This window comes from Schistocerca serialis, chromosome 1 (assembly GCF_023864345.2).
Source record: "Schistocerca serialis cubense isolate TAMUIC-IGC-003099 chromosome 1, iqSchSeri2.2, whole genome shotgun sequence".
In the NCBI taxonomy this organism is placed as follows: domain Eukaryota; kingdom Metazoa; phylum Arthropoda; class Insecta; order Orthoptera; family Acrididae; genus Schistocerca; species Schistocerca serialis.
Genome location: NC_064638.1, coordinates 321,850,806 through 321,873,033, shown reverse-complemented (window position 1 = coordinate 321,873,033; position 22,228 = coordinate 321,850,806). Strand labels below are relative to the sequence as shown.

At 43.6% G+C, this 22,228-nt stretch overlaps 1 protein-coding gene across 1 annotated transcript in view; it reads left to right on the top strand.

Annotated features, from left to right (window-relative positions):
* Positions 1-22,228, top strand: part of LOC126469797 (uncharacterized) — a 98,221-nt gene that overhangs the window by 21,343 nt on the left and 54,650 nt on the right. Inside the window, exons 3-4 of the mRNA XM_050097054.1 lie at positions 3,224-3,263; positions 9,091-9,135. Coding sequence (XP_049953011.1) covers positions 3,224-3,263; positions 9,091-9,135 — 85 coding nt within the window. The remainder of the gene's footprint in view (positions 1-3,223; positions 3,264-9,090; positions 9,136-22,228) is intronic.

The window sequence follows — 22,228 nt, the reverse complement described above, 5'->3', positions numbered from 1 at the left end:
TATATGTATACCTTGTTTGTTCAGATTGCATGAAGCGTCGACTGTTATTAACTGTTAACGATTATTATAAGGGTATTCGGTTGCTGTTACATCTAACGGAGCGTGGCGGAGGGTACCCACTACCACTATTAGTCGTTTACTTTTCTGTTCCACTCGCAGATAGAGCGGGGTAAAACGACTGCTATATGACTCCGTATGAACCCTCATTTCTCGTATCTTATCTTCGTGATCCTTATGCGATATGTATGTTGACGGCAATAGAATCGTTCTGCAGTCAGCTTCAAGGGCCGATTCGCAAAATTTTTTCAGTAGTGTTCCTGGAAAAGAGCATCGCCTTCCCTCCTGGGATTCCCATTTAACTTCTCGAGCCATTATCGCAACTCTTGCACCTTGTTTGAACCTACAGGCAACAAATCTAGCAGTCCGCTTCTAATTTGTTTCTGTTTCTTCCTTTAATCCTACTTGTTGCAGATCTCAATCACTCGAGCGGTGCTCGAGACTAGGTCACACTAGCGAAATATGTGAAAGAGTGTCATTCAAAGAAAGGCGTTTTTCGTTGCGACGGAATCTTCTCACGAAATTGCAATCACCAACTTTCTCCTCCAAATGCGGAAAATATTTTGTTGACACCGACCTACATAGAGAGGAACGATCACCACGATAAAAAAAAGGGAAATCAGAGCTCGTACGGAAAGATATAGGTGTTTATTCTTTCCGCGCGCTATACGAGATTGGAATAATAGAGAATTGTGAAGGTGGTTCGATGAAACCTCTGCTAGGCACTTAAATGTGATTTACAGAGTATCCATGTAGATGTAGATGTAGACCTCTATGCACTCTCCTTTACTGATGAATCACACTTTCCTAAAATTCCTTCCCTGCCATAATCTTCGTACGTTCGTTCCATTTCACACTGCTTTGCAACATTATGCCCAAATATTTAAACCACGTGAATGTGTCAAGCAGGATGCAACTAATGCTATATCTGAACATTAAAGGTTTCTTTTCCTTACTCATCTGCATCAGTTTACATTTTTCTATATTCAGAGCCAGATGCAATTGATCACATCAACTAGAAGTTTTTTCGAAGTTACCTTGTATCATTCATCTTCGACACCCTCCCGTACGCCACAGCATTACCAGCAAACAACAGCATATCGCTGCTCATCCTGTTCGCCAGATCATTTACGTACATCTAAAATAATAGCGGTCGTATCACACTTCCCAGGAGAACTCCTGTCCCTGACGAACATACGCCGTCGAGGACAACACACTGAGTTTTATTACCTAAGAAGCCATCAAGCCACTCACATATCTGGGAACCGGTTCCGTATGTTCATACCTCCATTAACAGTCTGCATTGCGGTGCCGTGCCAAATGCTTTTCGGAAATCTAGAAATATAGAAACTGCCTGTTGTGCTTCAAACAAAGCTCGCGGTTTATCTTGAGAGGAAAGTGCAAGCTGACTTTCGTATGACCAATTCTTCCTAAAACCTTGCTCATTCACAGACATAAGCTTTCCGGTGTTAGGAAATTTATTACATTCGAACTCAGAACAAGTTCTACAATTCTGCACCAAACCAATGATAAGGATATTGGTCCGTAACTTTGCGGGTCCGTTTCTGTGATATAAATAATATTAAAGTCTCAATAGGTACACCTCACTGCCATGGTTGATTTGATTCGTCTAGCTACACATCTAAACTGTGAATTATTGTTTAATTTTATATTACTTCTCAGTAGCCGCAGTGTGCCGTGTTACGACACACGCTGCCTTCAGTACTTGCATCTCCCTCGGCGTGCTGGTGCTGCAACCAACGCTCACATCACACCTTCCATGTGTGGGAAAAACCACCGAATTACTGCGGCTGGTCGCTTGCTCGTCGTCAGCCTCGCGCCTACAAAAATAGCCCCAGCCAGCCGCTTGCCCATGCCCTGGTGCTCAGCCGTGCCAAAACAAAACTTCCTGATTGCAATAAGTTTAGACGGCTGACAGCTCGCGAGCATATACGTCATGTTACACGTGGTAGAGAAACGCATAAGAATGTGGTAGGGCGCCCTATTCACTGATTGTTAAGCAACCGGTTTTCTGCTTTAGAACTTTAACAGTTCGCTAACAGTATCTTAATTCTTTCGATATTTTGCACAGAAAGTCGAAATATCCTCTCCCCATGGATGTAACAACAAGAAAAAGTTTATTATATGTGTAGACTACTAATGAAAGAATAATTAATATCTAAATAACCTAATGATTAAGTCACAGGACCGTGCGGTGTACACGCCCTGTCTCGGGCGTCTTGTCACTGTTCGCGCGGCTCCCCCCCGTCAGAGGTTCGAATCCACCCTCGGGCATGGGTGTGTGTGTTGTCCTTAGCGTAAGTTAGTTTAAGTTAGATTAAGTAGTGGGTAAGCTTAGGGACGGATGACCTCAGCAGTTGGTCCCATGGAACGTACCACAAATTTCCAAATTTACAAGTCACGGGATTCGCTTGCGGAAGAAGCAGGAATCAGATCCCTTTCCTGCCAAACAACGGGTTTCCTTAAATTTCTTAAAATGAAATACACTGTTCCATCCTTGTCTGATTGTAGCTGTAACTCCATCTTTTATTATCGTTGTCTCGACACTTATCTGACCTAACGGGAAGTATCAGATCAGCATGCAGTGCTCTGTAAAATGAAAATACATTCTGGAAACAATCCTCTAAGCTATCGTTAAAGCGTTTCTCTGCAAATCTTTTCTTCTCGAAGTGCTAGTCCCGCAGGGGATGCAGGAGAGAGTCTGAGAAGTTTGGAAGGTATGAGAAATTGTAATGGTGGAAATAAAGATATAAGGACGGGTCCTGAATCATGCTTATATAGTTCATTCAGTTGAGTGTTTCATCGTAGAAGGCTACAATCCTAGGTTTCAGTTCCAGACCGGCAAACAGTTCAGTCTGTTAGGCAGTATCACACACGATATGATTCTTCCCAGTGTGTCTATGTGGATATAGTGGAAATATCATTGCACCACGCTGACTGTACATCGTTTTCTAGCTTGTGTAATTCGTACCAAATCACACAAGTTTTATGTTTTTGCCAAAAGTCGTAAAATTTAATTAAATTTATCGATGAATATTTGGCGCTTGTTCACGATGCTATAGATTAATTCTCAGTAGCTGCACTGTATTAACATTCGTCAGATTTCCATAGATTACAATTCTGAAAACGTTTTCTTATTTCACAGGTACACGGGATAGCGACCATCGTCGAGGCAGTTCATCTTCGTAAGTATCAGATCTGCTTTCTCAGTTCGTGGGCCTCTGTATTTTTAATTCACATATTGGTTCTCGACGAAACTCTGTAGGATGTTCGGTACCACTCTCCGGCAAATATTATGCACTGCACTTCTTGATGAGCTGAACCATATAATTGACATCACTATTGAGTAACAAATATTCCTTTTTGTATGGGTGTCTGTTTACTCAGCACACAACGGTAACAATTATGTCCTCAGTAATGTGCAAAAATCAATTTCGCTCCCATATTACTACACGCTATTCTCTGCTTTTCTAGAGTTTGTGTAAGGTACATGTTTCAACTTCCTCACTTTTATGAAAATTATCAAATCGTGTTGTAATACTGTAGTACACCGATTATTCTCTGTTCGTACGATCTGGTTGTAGAGAGGTGAATAGCAGAGACTCAAGCATAATAAATACAACACAACTTAAGATTAAGAAGTCTACACAGAGTGATAATGATTGAAGTTTCCTAATCGTACTTACCTTGTTTACAAACTTCTTTTCGATGTTTATAATAAATTAAGCTATACAAGATAAATGTCTGAATTCATTTTCATACTTGAGAAATGATATACCTACAGGGTTTTAGGTTCGCAGCTAAGTTATTTCCCCAGAGAGACAAACCCAAAACCTTGAAAACTATCTATTTCGCCGAGAAAACCTGAAGGATTGTGGAGAAAAGTTCTGAAAACTGAGGCAACAGTTGTATTAAACACTATAGGAAATTACAGCAACTACCCCAAGGACTTGGCTAAAGAGTATTTAGCGACGGAGTCCTTAGATACATTGTTGTCGGTTAAATTGCCAAGTCAGATTCGGATCGGATCCGAAGCTTACGATAACTGCATACGTCATCATCGTCAGGAGCTAAGTCTGTCATGAACCTAGAGAGACTCTCACTTTTATGCCCAGAGACACTCATATGATTTGGTGGATTACGTCATGGAGATGGTGCGTGTTGTGGTGGTACCCTCGCTGTCCCGCATCGTTTGCATCGGCAGCAGATTGCGACAAGTCTTCCTCTTGCTCTTTGTTTATCAAGAGTGGACTTCCATGAAGAACTAGGTACGTGGCTGGTGTCTGTATTAAAGTTACTTTCACACAGCCCAATTTCCACTGCTCTCAGGAATTTAATTTTGTTACTTAAATAACACATAATAAGCGTTCGCATTATTCTCTATTTGCACAGAGCTTCTGAATTCACATGCATAGTATCGTTTTCAACTGGTTAAGCAAAGTAGTTCTTAGTTCTACAAACATCTCTCAGTTGGACTGAAAAAATCATGACAGAAAAATCCTCCATTAATTACCACCAAGCTACTAGACCAGCATACTCGTGTTTATTATCGCTTTCAGAGAACCAGGTGGGGTGTTTATGAACGATTTACCTTCATTTTTCTCTGTCTTCTTATACTTCTTGTCTTGACATTGTTTCTCAGTTTCTCTTCTAGTCCTCAGGTCTACCTTAATCTGATCCAACCATCTTTTTCTGGGTCGTCTTACTGCTCATTTCCCCTGCCCATTTACATCCAGATATTGTTTTGACAGACGGTTTTCATTCACCCTCTTCCCATGTAGAAACCACTTGACCTGTGCAGAACGTAGTCCTTCTTTCATTGTCAGATCCATTTACATCTCTCCTCTGATGTCTTCATTCCTAATTTTATCTCATCTAGTCTTCTTCAAGGCTGATCACAAGAACTTCATTTCGCATGCTTGTAGCTTGTTCAAATCGCCTTGTAAATTACACATCACCCCAAGCTGTACGTCGCAATCGTCAGGAGATACGCTTTAAACATGTTCTGTTTGACTCTCAGGTGAACTCCACAGTCACTCACGAGACTCCTCACTTGAAGAAGAAGTATAGGTCCTTTTCTTACTCTGTTCTGAATTTCTTTTTTGACGCTTTCAGTCCTTGAAATTGTACTTTTCAGGTAACTGCCATCTTCCACACACATAATTTTCTCTCCATTTAGCATCAGGTTACCAAGGGTAGATGTCCGGCTCATAACCATTGCTACAGTTCGCTCTTCCTTACTGTCAGGTGGTACTCTTTAAACTTGAGGTTCCATTCTTCTTATCTTCTCTGTAGCTCTAGTTCTGTTTGTCCTCGAATAGCTACATCATGAGCAAATTTGTATTTTTCCCAGGACGTAACTGGATTTCAAGTGAACGCTGGTGCAGGTTCTGCTTGAAGATCACTTCCAATTGAGATCCCCAACCATGCCCAACTGTAACAGTGCTCCGTCTCAAAGTACGATAGTTGTTTCTGGGTGTTTCTGATCGAGTCCTACCTAACTGCCTTTTACCTCATATACATCAACAGAAAAAAAATCCCACCTGTCAATGCTGCCGAGAGGTTCTAGGCGCTTCAATTCGGAACAGCGCTGCTGCTACGGTCGCAGTTTCGAATCCTGCCTCGGGCATGTATGTGTGTGATGTCCTTAGGTTCGCTAGGTTTAAGTAGTTCTAAGTCTAGGGGACTGATGACCTCAGATGTTACGTCCCATAGTGCTCAGAGAGCCATTTGAACCACTTGAAAAAAATTGCAACACCAAAACCAGTGCAAAAGAGAAATGCTGGAACATTAATAACCGTTATAACCGCCGGAATGTTGTATGCAAGTATGCAAACGTGCAAGGATTGTATCGTGCAGCTGCCAGCTGTCAGTTTGTGGGATCAGTCAACACAGGGACGGTTAATGCTGAAGTTGTCGTTCGATGGTGTCCCATATGTGCTCCACTGGAGACAGATCTCGTGATCGAGCAGGCCAGGGCAACGTGTCGACACTCTGTAGAGCACGTTGGGATACAAGAGCGGTATGCGAGTGAGCGTTGTGCTGTTGGAAAACACCCACTCAAATGTTGTTCATAGATGACAGCCCAATAGGTTGGGTCAGAAAACTGACGTACAAATTTGCAGTCAGGGTGCGTGGGACAACCCAGACCATAACTCCAGATGTAGGTACTGTGTGTCTAGTACGCAGACATGATGGCTGCAGACCCTAAAGTGTTCTCCTTCTAACTAACACAGGGTCATCACTGGCAGCGGGGCAAAAATATCTTTCGTCACAAAACATACCTCCACTGTAACCTCCAATTAGTTCTCGCTTGTAAACGCTGCAGTCGTAAATGGTGGTGGTTTGGAGTCAGTGGAATGCACGCTACAGGGCGACTGGCTTGGAGTTGACATGGATGTAACCGATTTGTAGCAGTTCGTCAACTGCTGCTCGTATTGCAGCTGCTGCTTGGATACATTATTAAGCGCCAGACACATGCGCCGAAGTTGATGGTCTTCCCTCTGGTGGTGTGACGTGGCCATCAGGAACCCGGTCTTGCTTGAAATGGTTCAAATGGCTCTGCGCACTATAGGACTTAGCTTCTGAGGTCATCAGTGCCATAGAACTTAGAACTACTTAAACATAACTAACCTAAGGGCATAACACACATCCATGCCCGAGGCAGGATTCGAACCTGCGACCGTAGCGGTCGCGCGGTTCTAGACTGTAGCGCCTAGAACCGGTCGGCAACTCCGGCCGGCAACCCGGTATTCTCCCAGCTATATATTCCACATAAACACCGCTGTCAGCAGCCATTTACAGTGGTTACATTGATGCCAACTCTTTCTGCAGTATCTCAGAAGGAACATCCGGCTTCTCGTAGTACTATTAAATTGCCTGGTTGAAACTCATTGAGGTGTTTATAGTGGTGTCTCTGTCGCCTTAAAGGCATTCGGGACTAACATCAACTTACCACGACCAAACTCTCAAAGGTAATTACCACTCACAGCCGTCACAGAGTGTATGTAAAGCAAACCTGATTTGAATCCTCGTAATGGCGCTACTAGCGCCACTCTTATGCCACCGGCAGGGAATTTAAACAGACATCATATTTCAGATGCGGAAACACGCATACCAAATTCTGTTTACGTCGCACAACTCTTTTTTGGTGTTGCGATTTTGTTCCGTCAATGTATTTCGCTAGCGTACGCGAATGGATCTGTTATAGAACATACACACACACACACACGTACACTCACTGGTCATACCGGACTGGACAGTCCATTACCTCAGCAACGTATTTTCGCCATTTGTCCCTGTCTTGGACTATTTCCTTCCATTCATCTTCACTACCTAGGCTCCTCAAATCAGCCTTCTCATTGTCCTCCCATCTACGCCTCGGTCTTCCCACAGGACGTTTTCCCTCTAAGTGCCCTACCAGTAGTTTGCGCGCCGCCCTGCCCTCATCCATTCGAGCTACGTGACCCGGCCATCACAGCCTGCGTGATTTAATAGTACTGATTATGTCAGGGATTGAATAAAGTTCGTGAACCTCTTCGTTATGCAGTTTCGCCACTCTCCGCTAATGTCTTCCCTTTTCGCTTCGAAAATTTTCCTCAAAATTTTGTTTTCAAATACTCGAAACTGCTTTTCATTTTGCACAGTGAGAGACCAAGTCTCACATCCATAGAGCATAACTGGTAGAATAATAGTTTTGTATATTCTAATCTTTAAATCCCTAGAAAATATCCGTGATGAAAGTAATGTATTCAGTGAGAAGTAGCACGCATTTCCCGCCCGTAATCTCTTCTTCAGTTCGGATTCAATCTGACTTCTCGAAATGATGTCCACGCCTAGATAATTAAATGTGTTGACTTTTTTAAACTGCATGTCTCCAACTCTTAACATTTCCTGATCTACTGTTGTTGGCATTCTAGTAGTAACCAGATATTTAGTTTTGTCTTCACTTGTTCTTAGACCTACAACTTCACTAGCCTTGATTAACGCATTCGCATTTGCTGTTGCAGATTCTTTCCTATCGCTAATGATGTTTAGATCATCTGCATACCCTGTTGTTGTTGTGGTGGTCTTCAGTCCTGAGACTGGTTTGATGCAGCTCTCCATGCTACTCTATCCTGTGCAAGCTTCTTCATCTCCCAGTACCTACTGCAACCTACATCCTTCTGAATCTGCTTAGTGTAATCATCTCTTGGTCTCCCTCTACGATTTTTACCCTCCACGCTGCCCTCCAATACTAAATTGGTGATCCCTTGATGCCTCAGAACATGTTCTACCAACCGATCCCTTCTTCTAGTCAAGTTGTGCCACAAAATTCTTTTCTCCCCAGTCCTATTCAATACTTCCTCATTAGTTATGTGGTCTACCCATCTAATCTTCAGCATTTTTCTGTAGCACCATATTTCTAAAGCTTCTATTCTCTTCTTGTCCAAACTAGTTATCGTCCATGTTTCACTTCCACACATGGCTATACTCCATACAAATACTTTCAGAAACGACTTCCTGACACTTAAATCTATACTCAATGTTAACAAATTTCTCTTCTTCAGAAACGCTTTCCTTGTCATTGCCAGTCTACATTTTAATCCTCTCTACTTCGACCATCATAATTTATTTTGCTCCCCAAATAGCAAAACTCCTTTAGTACTTTAAGTGTCTCATTTCCTAATCTAATTCCCTCAGCATCACCAGACTTAATTCGACTACATTCCATTATCCTCGTTTTGCTTTTGTTGATGTTTATCTTACATCCTCCTTTCAAGACACTATCCATTCCGTTCAACTGCTCTTCCAAGTCCTTTGCTGTCTCTGACCCTAATATCTTAAGATTTCCATTTAACTCCACACCCTATGAATTATCTGCTGCCATTCGTACAATATATTCTAGGACTAAATTAAAAAGTAGCGGAGACAGGGCATCTGCCCGCTTAATATCATACACACCATTGAATCCCAGAATTCCTTCAGAGTCTTTGCAGCGAAGTTAATGCTCGAATTCTCTCCTTGTTTCAGTCTGCGGGACATGCCCGACAACGTTCAAGATGAGCCTCGGGCCAGGTGAGTAGCAGAAACCGCCCCTGGGCTCGCGGCGCTGCAGCGGCTCGCAGCATCTTCACGCAGCGTCCGCGCTCTGGAAGCGACCAATGAGGCACGCGGCAGCAAGCCAAGGCCCCAGCCGGCCTGCCGCCCGGCCGCGCAGCGCTGCGCCATAGCGTCGCCGCCCACGCAGCCTACTAGGGCCCGCTATCGTGCTGCGCATCCTGTACGGCGCTGAGCTCAGCAATAACGGCACGAAGGTCACCTACTATCTGCACCACCGGCTAACGTACACGCCGAATTAATTTTGTCATTATATCTGTGTCTTCGGTCTCGAGGTACACTGAAGCGCCAAAGTAACTGCTGTTGGCATGCGAATTCACATACAGAGATATGTAAACAGGCGGAATACGGCACTGCGGTCGGCCAACGCCTTCATAAGACGAGACCTAGTAGATAGTGTCGGAAGTTCCATGCGGCTTTTCGCGGATGATGCTGTAGTATACAGAGAAGTCGCAGCATTAGAAAATTGCAGCGAAATGTAGGAAGATCTGCAGCGGATAGGCACTAGGTGCAGGGAGTGGCAACTGACCCTTAACACAGACGAATGTAATGTATTGCGAATACGTAGAAAGAAGGATCCTTTATTGTACGATTATATGATAGCGGAACAAACACTGGTAGCAGTTACTTCTGTAAAATATCTGGGAGTATGCGTGCGCAACGATTTGAAGTGTAATGATCATATAAAATTAATTGTTGGTAAGGCGAGTGCCAGGTTGAGATTCATTGGGAGAGTCCTTAGAAAATGTAGTCCATCAACAAAGGAGGTGGCTTACAAAACACTCGTTCGACCTATACTTGAGTATTGCTCATCGGTGTTGGATCCGTACCAGTTCGGGTTGACAGAGGAGATAGAGAAGATTCAAAGAAGAGCGGCGCGTTTCGTCACAGGGTTATTTGGTAAGCGTGATAGCGTTACGGAGATCTTTAGCAGACTCAAGTGGCAGACTCTGCAAGACAGGCGCTCTACATCGCGGTGTAGCTTGCTGTCCAGGTTTCGAGAGGGTGCGTTTCTGGATGAGGTATCGAATATATTGCTTCCCCCTACTTACACCTCCCGTGGAAATCACAAATGTAAAATTAGAGAGATTCGAGCACGCACGGAGGCTTTCCGACAGTCGTTCTTCCCGCAAACCATACGCGACTGGAACAGGAAAGGGAGGTAATGACAGTGGCACGTAAAGTGCCCTCCGCCACACACCGTTTGGTGTCTTGCAGAGTATAAATGTAGATGTAGAAGTGTCTGAAGCAGTTGTTAGATCGGGCACTGATGCTACAATGGAAGGCTATACAGAATTAAGTGAATTTGAACGCTGTGTTATAGTCGGCGTACGAACAGTGGGACGCAGCATCTCCGAGGTAGCGATGAAATGGGGATTTTGCCCGTACGACCATTTCACGAGTGTACAATGAATATTAAAAATCCAGTAAAACATCAGATCTCCGATATCGCAGTGGCCGGAAAAAGACCCTCCAAGACAATTGAAGACAATCGTTCAACTTGACAGAAGTGCAACCCTTCCAGAAATTGCTGCAGATTTCAATGCTGGGCCATCAAGAAGTTCAGCGTACGAATCAATCAACGAAACATCATCGATGTGGACTTTCGAAGCCAAAGGCCCACTCTTGTACCCTTGATGACTGCACGGCACAAAGCTTTACGCCTCGCCTGGGCTCGTCAACACCGAGACTGGACTGTTGATGACTGGAAACATGTTGCCTGGTCGGACGAAACTCGTTTCAAATGGTATCGAGCTCTTGGTCGTGAACGGGTATGGAGACAATCTCATGAATCCAAGCCCCATGCATGTCAGCAGGGGACTGTTCAAGCTGGTGGAGGCTTTCTAATGGTGTGGGGCGTATGCAGTTGGAGTAATATGGGATCCCTGATACGTCTAGATACGACTCTGGTAGGTCAGACCTACGAAAGCGTCCTGTCTGATCACCTGAATCCATTCATGTCCATTGTGCATTCCGACGACCTTGGGCAATTGCAGCAGAACAACAGCACAATGCGACACCCTACACGCCCAGACTTGCTACATCGTGGCTCCAGGAACATTCTTCTGAGTTTAAAGACTTGTGCTGGCCACCAAACTTACCAGACATCATTGCCGAGCATATCTGGGATGTCTTGCAACGTGCTGTTCAGAAGAGATCTCCACTGCCTCGTACTCTTACGGATTTATAGACAGCTCTGCAGGATTCATGGTTAGGCAGGTGTACCAGTTGCTTTGGTTCTTCAGTGTATTATACATCTGGTCAGAATCAGGAAACGTAGACCACTACAACTTACGTCAAAGCAAACACTGGTCGGCCCTATGCTGGGCAACCAATTTACAGCATTAACTCCGTTAATTGCACTTAGGAAGATATTATTATGTCATGCTGCTCTTTTTATATCATCCAGTTTGATAAATTAATTTCCCTTTAGTCACATTTATGAACTACAAACACTGCATGTTTTTCACTTTTGATTCTCTTCCAGTACAGTGTAAGAGACAGCAACAGGAGTTGGAAGATCAATTGAAAGGAAATGATAGTTGCGAGGATAGTTCTATCGCCGTAGTCTTAGTTGTGACAACGTGAACTTTGCTTCCCTCTCTACTAGAGCAGTTTAGGTGGATTGCACTGTCATCTGTAAAGTAATCGGAATGGCAGTGACTGTCTCCCTACCTTCATGCTCTTCCAGGTGTTTTCCCTGAAAGACTACTCTTCTGTTGCAGCCATGTTTTAGTGGAGCTGCAAAACCCATCGTGATGAATTTCCCATAACCCTCCAAAATTAATTACATCTATCCAAATTTATATAAAGATTAAATGGAAAGCAGCGTGACTCCAGTATCAGTTATTACTTCTTTCCTTCCTAAGAATTTACTCTCTCCTGTTGATAATCATTAAATCCTGTAATGCTTGATCAGAAAAGTAATTGGAAGCTAGAGATAAAATAACCGGACAACCACACATTCAAAGGAGATGAGACAGGCGATCGTCCTAGATTCTACCACTTTGTACTTGATTTAACTGTTCTGCTGGTGCTGCCAGTCATGCTCGCCAAAAGAAAGACTGGTATGCACCGAGCTGCGCAGTGCAGAAGTTTAGGCTCCTTCACAAAAGGGAAGCGTCATCAGCTGAGAGGTACTCCAATGCGTGGCGCCCTCTACTGCACTGCTACAACGAGTCGGTCAGGACGTTTGCATGCTACGGACCAGTCAGTCTCATGCAGTGCTCACTTTCAACCTGTGTATTCCTTGCCGCCGAAACAGTGTCAGTCGCAAATGGCAAAATTACGAACCATTGTAGTACGTTCCCGACAATTCTTTCCAATAGTGAATCCCCCCAAACATAATGCGTCTTTTTCAGTCTCCAATGACAACGTGAAGGTCCCCCCCTAGTAACAAAAGATATTCATTTCAACACTGGGACATAGTCTCTCTCCCCCCTTCCATCCTCTTTCTTCCCCACTTCCCCTCTCTTTGCCCCCTTCTCTCCCCCGAGTCCTTTTACATTTCCCTCCTCTGCCTCCTCTCATTCCCTCTCGCGTCTGCCCCTCTCCCCCTTTATTAGTCCTCTCCCTCCTTGGTTTCCCCCCCTTCTTTTTCGTTTTTTTCCTTCCTCCCTCCTTGTTCTTCCCCCTCCTACAGGTCCCCACCCCCATCTGCCTTTGGCTCGGGAGTGTCATCCTTGTGCCGCCACTTTCGTGCAGTGTTCTACAGTGAGTGTTCCGTGTTGTGTTTTTTTGGGAAGTGTTGCGAACGGCCATCATACTGTCGCTGGGTGTGCCTTTTATCTCTTGCGAACAGAAACCAGACCGTCGCCGTGTTTTTTAATTGTGTGTGTACTATGTTCTTCTCTGATTCCTGTGTCTTTTATTAACGTTGCCAACCCCTTTTGCTTTCTTTCCGCATTTTTCCGCCATTTTACGCTTGACGTCACCATTTTATCGCCTGTTTTTCTTGTTTCTTTTCTTCTTCCGTTTTTTAAAATGAAAGTCTGTAGGCTGTAGAGCAGCGTACTACGCTGCTGCCAGCCCACCCCCTTCGGGGGAAATTGAAAATCAATAAAGGAAAAAAAGGGACATAGTATCACACTACTTTACGCCAACTGTATGTTCCCCTGCCAATGTCCATAGCCTCAGAAACCAGTACGTAAAATTCAGAGAGGAACACTATGATACCAGAGTTTGTTGCCAGTGGCCTGCGTTTTCTGCAAATACTAATCTTCAAAAGAAGTCAGAGAAACATGGAAAAGTCGCCCCCGAGTCCTGCACGCAGAGCCGTACCGCCAGAGTCACCATGCTAAAAGGGAAAAGGACGCAGGCACAAGTTGGGGCTAGTAGGCAGACCCGGGACCTGACCACTATAAAACTGTACACCACAGCGGTGAACATGTCGGGGCAGACGAGTTCGGCAACTGGGACTGGCCGACTGGTCGGCCTGTGAATGGGCTGCTTCCCAGCAGGGGGAGAACCAATTCTATATCAGCACTTATTTTGATTCTTTGGACGCCCAGAGGTTTACATTTTTTCTGCCAGGAATTGGTTCAAATGGCTTTAAGCTCTATGGGACTTAACATCTGAGGTCATCAGTCCCCTAGACTTAGAACTACTTAAACCTAACTAACCTAAGGACATCATACATGTCCATGCCCGAGGCAGGATTCGAACCTGCGACTGTAGCAGCAGCGCGGTTACGGACTGAAGCGCCTAAGCCGGCCGGGGTGGCCAAACGGTTCTAGGTACTACAGTGTGGAACCACACGACTGCTACGGTCGCAGGTTCGAATCCTGCCTCGGGTATGGATGTGTGTGATAGGTTAGCCGGTTGGAGTGGCCGAGCGGTTCTAGGCGCTTCAGCCTCGAACCGCGTGTCTGCTATGGTCGCAGGTTCGAATCCGGCCTCGGGCATGGATGTGTGTGATGTCCTTAGGTTAGGTAGGTTGAAGTAGTTCTAAGTTCTAGGGGACTGATGATCTCAGATGTTAAGTCCCATAATGCTCAGAGCCATTTGAACCATTTGAACCATTTGAACCTTAGGTTAGTTAGGTTTAAGTAGTTCTAAGTTCTAGGGGACTGATGACCTCTGTAGTTAAGTCCCATAGTGCTCAGAGCAATTTGAGCCATTTTTGAAGCGCATACAACCACTCGGCAACAGCGGTCGGCACCAGGATATGGTATTATCTCACATATTGAACGCCAAGAAAGAGGAAAATTGAATCATTTGGAGCAGTATGTACAATTTATGCCATACTATCAGAAGGACAATGCTTGCCACCCTGAGTAGGTTCGCGCCTGACCTCACTTTCCAGAATCTTACACCATCCAGGCTGCGGTCTAGTACATCCGCCACTGCCCTGCTCGGCCAAAGCGTTTCCTACCGCTCTGCTTCGAATCCTCTCCAAATATGCACGGACATCAGACATTAATAAACTATTCGAACCATCATTGAGTTAATGAGCTAGGGAGCGACTTGCAAATTTCACACAGGACAGTACTGCCGGCCACTGTTTATTACGATATTAGTAATACTTTCCACACCGAATTTCTCTTTTCTTAGCATCGGAATGATAAATATATTCTAATTATTAATGAAACCAGCACGCGAAATGCCTGCCGCATTTCATAGTAGCACTGATATCGCGGAAAAAAAACATTCTAAACAACAGGTATAATAATAAAAACTCTTCAGAACCATATAATTCGATCACGTACTTACTTCCATTGTACATGCAATAATACCTCAGGTTCTCCCCTCACTCTCGATATTCAAGCCCACATTCGTTGCAAATTATGTGGACAAATTTCATTTAAAATCTTGCCCTGAAGTGCATACTTGAAAACTTAAATTAAAGTTCCATAATAAGAAACGAGCAATGGACACGTCTGAAAAGGGTGAAACTAGGACAGACAAGTATGGACGCAAGACGTAGGTACAACAGTTCTCAGGAAATGACGGGGAAACAGCAATATAAGTCACGTAGAAATAAAATAAATAGAAATTTTAAGGAAGTTAAAGTGGAATGGTTACAGGAATAAGTGAGGAAATAGAAATAGAAATAGTCGTCAGAAGACAGATTCAGCACCTGGAAATTTCAAAGAGCCACCAGTGAAATTAAACGCAAAGGAGTCAAGATTGCAGAAGGATTTCTATTGTTAAATGCAGACGAAAGAGCAGATAGGTGTAAAGAGTACGTGGAAGGGCTCTACGGGTGTGAAGAAATCAGATGATGTGATAAGGTCTCCCGTAGTCAATTGATACACAGTTTCTGTGGTAAGCAGAGTACACATAAGCTTTACTTTGTGTCAATATAACAACTTCTTAGTGGAAGCAGATAATTTGAGTTTAAAAATTTGGAGAAACGAGCTCGAATGCAAGAATGGAGTTGCGTAAGAAATAGAAATCAGTACTGCGATTTCTTTTTGTTGAATTTAATTTTATCACTACATTGTAAAATAATGAAAAGAGGAAAATAGTTTTCGTTGACTACAATTCCACTAGTCAAAACGTTATTGCTGTATTCTGTGCTTGTATTATCACAAACAAAACGTAGTGCCTGCGGATTAGTGACACATGTAACAAAAACTTTGGCGCTTACAACCAGTCAGTTCCCTTGTATGATACCAAGAACTTTCTTAATAAACTATTTATTATCTAATTTGTCTCACTATTTTGTGCAGTGATTAGGTGTCCACCATGATTTTGTGGTATCAAAATGCCTTCTTATTTTGAAGGATATTAATAAATTATTTACAAAAAGAATACATTTTTTTTATTCTCGGTAGTATCGCGTACACAAAATATAAAAGGGTGGTGCAACGTCAGAGGTGTGATTTGTACCCAATTGATTCATGTCAACAGGTGCCCCAAATGGCTGATTGACGTGAATGGTAACTGGAATGAGAGGCATAGGATATTCCATTTGGAAATCGTTATGGAATTCAATATTCACGGATCCACTGTGTCAAACGTGTGTTGAGGATACCAGATCTCAGGCATTACCTCTCACCACGAATGAAGCAGTCACCGACGGCCTTCACTTAACGACCGAGAGCAGCGGCGTTTGCATAGAGTTGTCAGTGCTAACAGACAAGCAACACTGCGTGAAATAACTGCAGAAAGCAATTTGGGACGTACGATAAACGTATCCCTTAAGACAGTGCGACGAAATTTGGAGTGAATGGGCAATGGCACCAGATGGTGCCTCGCGGTCTGAGGCGCCTTACCAAGGTCCACGCGGCTCCCCCCGTCGGATGTTCGAGTCGTCCCTCAGGCATGGACGTGTGTCTCTATCCTTAGCGTAAGTTAGATAAAGTAGTGCGAAAGCTTGTAAGCTTAGGACCAGTGGCCTCAGCAGTTTGGTCCCATAAGACCTTACCACAAATTTCCTTTCTCCAGCAGACGACCGACTTGCTAATAGCACGACATTGGCTGCAGCGACTTTCCTGGGCTGGCCATATTGGTTGCACCGCAGACGACTGGAAAACCGTGGCCTGGTCAGGTGAAACCCGATTCCAGCTGGTAAGAGCTGATGGCAGGATTCGAGTCTGGTGTAGACCCCACGAAACCATGGACCCGGTTGTCAACAAGGCACTGTACAGGCTGGTGGTGGCTCCATCATCGTGTGGGCTGTGCTTACATAGAATGTTCAAAATGGCTCTGAGCACTATGAGACTTAACTTCTGAGGTCATCAGTCCCATAGAGCTTAGAACTACTTAAACCTAACGTACCTAAGGACATCACACACATCCATGCCTGAGGCAGGATTCGAACCTGCGTGTGGTTCCAGACTGTAGCGCCTAGAACCGCTCGGCCACTCCTGCCGGCACATAGAATGCACTGGATCCTCTGATCCAACTGAACCGATCGTTGACTGAAAATGGTTATGTTCGGCTACTTGGAAACGATTTGCTGTTATTCATGAACTTCATGTTCCCAAATGAGAATTGTATTTTTATAGATGACAATGCACAATGTCACCGGGACGTAATTCTTCGCGATTGGTTTCGAGAACAGTCTGGACAATTCGATCAAATGATTTGACTACCCAGAATTCCCGATATGTATCCCATCGAACTTTCATGGGACACAATCGAGAGATAAGTTCGTGCATAAAATTCTGCACGGACAACACTATCACAATTATGGACGTCTGTAAATACATCACAGCTCAATGTTACTGCAGAGAGCTTCCAATGGCCTGTTGAGTTCATACCACGGCTTGTTGCACTACACCGGGCAAAAAGAAGTTGGACACGATATCAGAACGTATCCCATGACTTTTTTCACCCAAATCTATTTTCACTCCGCAAGCTTTGTTTATCGGCTGTAAAGTAATACCAACTGGCTGTGACTTCACTGCTAAGTGCTCTGTGAACACGACGGACAAAGGAGTATGCTGTGGTGCAAAAACTAGTGGCAGTTGAGAGGAACCGTTTACATGCTTCCCCACATAGTGTCTTTAAAGATGTAAGATGAATATCAACGAAAGTATAATAAGGGTGATGGAATGTAGTAAAATTAAATAAGACGATGTCCAGAAATTAGATTAGAAAATGAGACACTAAAAGTAGTAGATGAGTTTTGCCATATTGGCATAAAAATAACTGATGATGGCCAAATTATTGGGGACATGAAATGCATAACTGCAATGGCAGCAAAAGATTTCTTGAAGAAGAGAAATATCTTAACGGATGGTAGGAATTTTCTGAAAGCATTTGACTAGACTGTGGTCTGTACGGGAGAGAGGCGTGGTCAATAAATATTCCATACAAGGAGAGAATAGGGAATATCAGAACGTGGTGCAGCAGAGGAATTCTGTAGATTAGATGCGTAAATCGGATAATTATTGGATAAGTACTGAATTTATAGGGGAGAAAAACATTTTTGGCACAACTTGGTTGATAGGGCAGTCCTGGGGCATCAACGAATAGTCACTCTGGTAACGGAGTAAATGGTAGATGATATAAATTGTAATAGCAAAAACGGAAATGAAATATCTTGAATAAAGTGTGTTGTGTATAAACTGTAAAGGAAGACCACGTTTTGGCTAATGTAAGCAGGTCCAAGCATTTGTAGGTTGTAGCAGCAATGCAGAGGTGAATAGGCTTGCACAGAATAGACCAGCGATTATGTGTGTCAGAGTAGTAATCTGATTGAACCCCTCAATAACAACAAGGTGGACTGCGGGCTGTTTGAGGCCAGCCAAATACCAGGCTTGCTGTCAATGTGGTAGAGAATTCCCCAGTTGAAAGTTTATAGAACGGGCGTACTAGCTCCTACATTTGCCTTATCACCAAGGGAAACCTTCCGTAAACCGTGGACAGACTTCCAAGGAGTTGGAACCATTTTTAATGCAATTCCAGGACCATGGATAATATTTTCCGTTGCCCCATAATTACGTTAAAATGATTCCAATCATCTGGTTCCGACTAAGGTTTCGGGAAGTATCCCTTCGTTCATTAGCACAGAGGCACATTAAAAATGCATTTCTAGTCATTAAAAACAGTTCCAATCACCCCCGTCACGACCAATGATTTTCCGAAGGTTTTTCTTGATCCATTATCCCAGTGTCTTGAAAGGAGGATATAAGATGAACATCAACAAAAGCAAAACAAGGATAATGGAATGTAGTCTAATTAAGTCGGGTGATGCTGAGGGAATTAGATTAGGAAATGAGGCACTTAAAGTAGTAAAGGAGTTTTGCTATTTGGGGAGCAAAATAACTGATGATGGTCGAAGTAGAGAGGATATAAAATGTAGGCTGGCAATGGCAAGGAAAGCGTTTCTGAAGAAGAGAAATTTGTTAACATCCAGTATTGATTAAAGTGTCAGGAAGTCATTTCTGAAAGTATTCGTATGGAGTGTAGCCATGTATGGAAGTGAAACATGGACGATAAACAGTTTGGACAAGAAGAGAATAGAAGCTTTCGAAATGTGGTGCTACAGAAGAATGCTGAAGATTAGATGGGTAGATCACGTAACTAATGAGGAAGTATTGAATAGGATTGGGGAGAAGAGAAGTTTGTGGCACAACTTGACCAGAAGAAGGGATCGGTTGGTAGGACATGTTCTGAGGCATCAAGGGATCACCAATTTAGTATTGGAGGGCAGCGTGGAGGGTAAAAATCGTAGAGGGAGACCAAGAGATGAATACACTAAGCAGATTCAGAAGGATGTAGGTTGCAGTAGGTACTGGGAGATGAAAAAGCTTGCACAGGATAGAGTAGCATGGAGAGCTGCATCAAACCAGTCTCAGGACTGAAGACCACAACAACAACAACATATCCCAGAAAGACGTTCACTATAGTACCAGCTCCACGGTTGCGACCAAGGTTTTCTTGGTGGTAAGGCAGATGCCGGAACTGGTAATCCTTCCTCATTTACTCTCATTTGGGAATTTCCATTTGCAATAATTAAAAACAAATAAAGCAATAAAAATAAACAGATCAGGTGCATAAGCTGCTGCATTGTAGTTAAAGTCCATGGTAGTTGCTTCTGTTTCCATGAATTTCACCTATTTTTGGGGTACCACTAAATTTACGACAGTTATAATTCGTGAAGGCACTCAGTAATGTACCTTGAAGTGTACCAAAAGAATGGACGTCTTTTTCTCACACTCTGAGATTTAAAAATGCGCATTCTATTAATGATAACCTGTTGCTGTCTTACTTTAAGACGAATGGAATATTGCAGGCCGGCATTCACTGGTGTGGTTCAGTGTGGATCATTATCAGGTGGTGTCTGACCGGCGTGGTGGTATCCAAGCACTCACAAATTTCACACTGCGTCGTTGTGATAGAAGGCAGCGGCTGTTGTCTACGACCGTGTGGGACTGCACCTCAGGCATGTAACAACCGTGGTTGACCGTAGGAGTCTGCCCAACATCGAGAGACGTCGTTGTTGTCAACATACTGGACTCGCATTCGCGAGATCAGCTTTTCCATCCAGCCATCCTAATTTAGGTTCTCCATGGCTCCCACAAATCGCCAAAGGCAAATGTCACTCAATTTCATTTGAAAAGACAGGATCGGTTTCCTTCCCAACGTTCCCATTATCCTAGCTTGTCCTCGGTGTGGAAAGCTGTTCTTGATGACAGGCCGTTAAACTGTAATCTTAATTTCTCCTCTCACAGTCCGTATAATTAATTCGTTATATTTGATTGCCCCACCAGAACTCTTCATCTCGTCATATGAATAATTTTTTAGCAACTTTATTGCAGTTGAGCAAATCATTTCTTTCCCACACTTAAAGGAAGTACATCTATCCAAAAAACGTTTTTCCTAAAATCGTTGCAGAATAATGCTTATTTTGTTGCTTTCTGTATCGTGTTTCAAGTTTTCTGCATCTCGGCCTAACTCGTCAGGGAAGCTCGGTAAGGGTTAAGGAGTTATGCGAGAGGAGGGGGGGGGGGGGGGCGGAGTATCTCGGCTGGGATATTAATGTAAAGCTAGATTCTTTCTTCCCCGTACCTTTTTCGGTGACCAAATCTTCATCTCTTCTGTTCCCTCTTCTCCCTTCCGAACTCTTCAAATTAAAATTATCCCAATAACAGCATTCTTCTTGACATGTAACTAGGTGTCTCGACTAATACTCTATATTTCGAATGAAAATGAGACATACTGATAAAATTTAATCTATGAAGGCACATAGCAAGTCGGTCCCGGATAGCAAAATTAGTGTAAATTATACCCTATAAAATCAAGGTTTTTGGTTCACAAAATATCGGTGCAACATAGTTTTCATGTGTCAGGAATATTCTTATTATGCATTTTCTATTGGGCAATACAGTTTCAACCACTGAAAATCAATGCAGGCGGGAGTAGAGAGCGATCCTCAGTCTAACGTACAACAGACAGTCTTAACTCGGCACTTTCATTCAACAGAGTGCAGGTTATACGGGGTGAATCACTTAAAACTGTTACCGTAAATATTGCGGAAATGGAGAGGGCTTTTGATGTGCAGTTTTCACAGAGTGGGTTGATAGTCAGAGGCTCATACTGTTAACCAATCGCCGGCCGCGGTGGTCTAGCGGTTCTAGGCGCTCAGTCCGGAACCGCGCGACTGCTACGGTCGCAGATTCGAATCCTGCCTCGGGCATGGATGTGTGTGATGTACTTAGGCTAGTTAGGTTTAAGTAGTTCTAAGTTCTAGGGGACTGATGACCACAGATGTTGAGTCCCATAGTGCTCAGAGCCATTTGAACCTTTTTTTTGTTAACCAATCAATAGATTGTACTAATATTTAGAAAGTGTATTTTTTGTGCAAACATAGAGATTTGTTAAATATAACAGTGCCTATTGACATTAAAAAACTAAAAGTAGGGTAAATTAGAAGCCAGTGGTGTTTGTTGCAGGATTCTAGTGCGAGGCGTTTACAAGATATGGTATTTTGAAAAGTTTCCTCACCGACGCTTGTTTCTGCTGTTTAGTTTGCTTAGTTTCTAGGTACGATATTGTTATGTTTGTTTACAGTGTGCTTGTGTGTCTCTTGACTGCATTTCGACTTGCTAGTAAAATAGGTGCCTTGCCCATTAAAAGGAATCGGGAATAGAAAAATTTTGGAAATTTGTGGTAAGTACCTATAGGATCAAACTGATAAGGTCATCAGTCCCTAGGCTTACACACCACTTAATCTAACTGAAGCTAACCTACGCTAAGAACAACACGCACACCCATGCCCCAGGGAGGACTCGAACCTCCGACGAGGAGCGCCGCGCGTACCGTGGCAAGGCGACCCAGACCGCACAGCAACCCGCGCGGGGATCGGCAATGGCAGAACCTCCCCTTTCACCACACAACGTGGATTTTTGCTTACAAGTGCCATATCAGTGTGACTTTCCCTTATCTAGAAGGGAGGTCTGGGGTTGAATGTCATACAGAAAACCATATACAAGAGTCGTCGGCGCATCATAAAGGGTTAGGGCCTGGAACAAGGATCGTCTATCTGACTGCTTAAAAAATATATCCACCACAATCAAACAAAAGCTACTCATTGAATTTACAATTAATTTTACCTTCTTAAGAGGAGCATTTTCAACAGGGGGCTTCGCAGTGC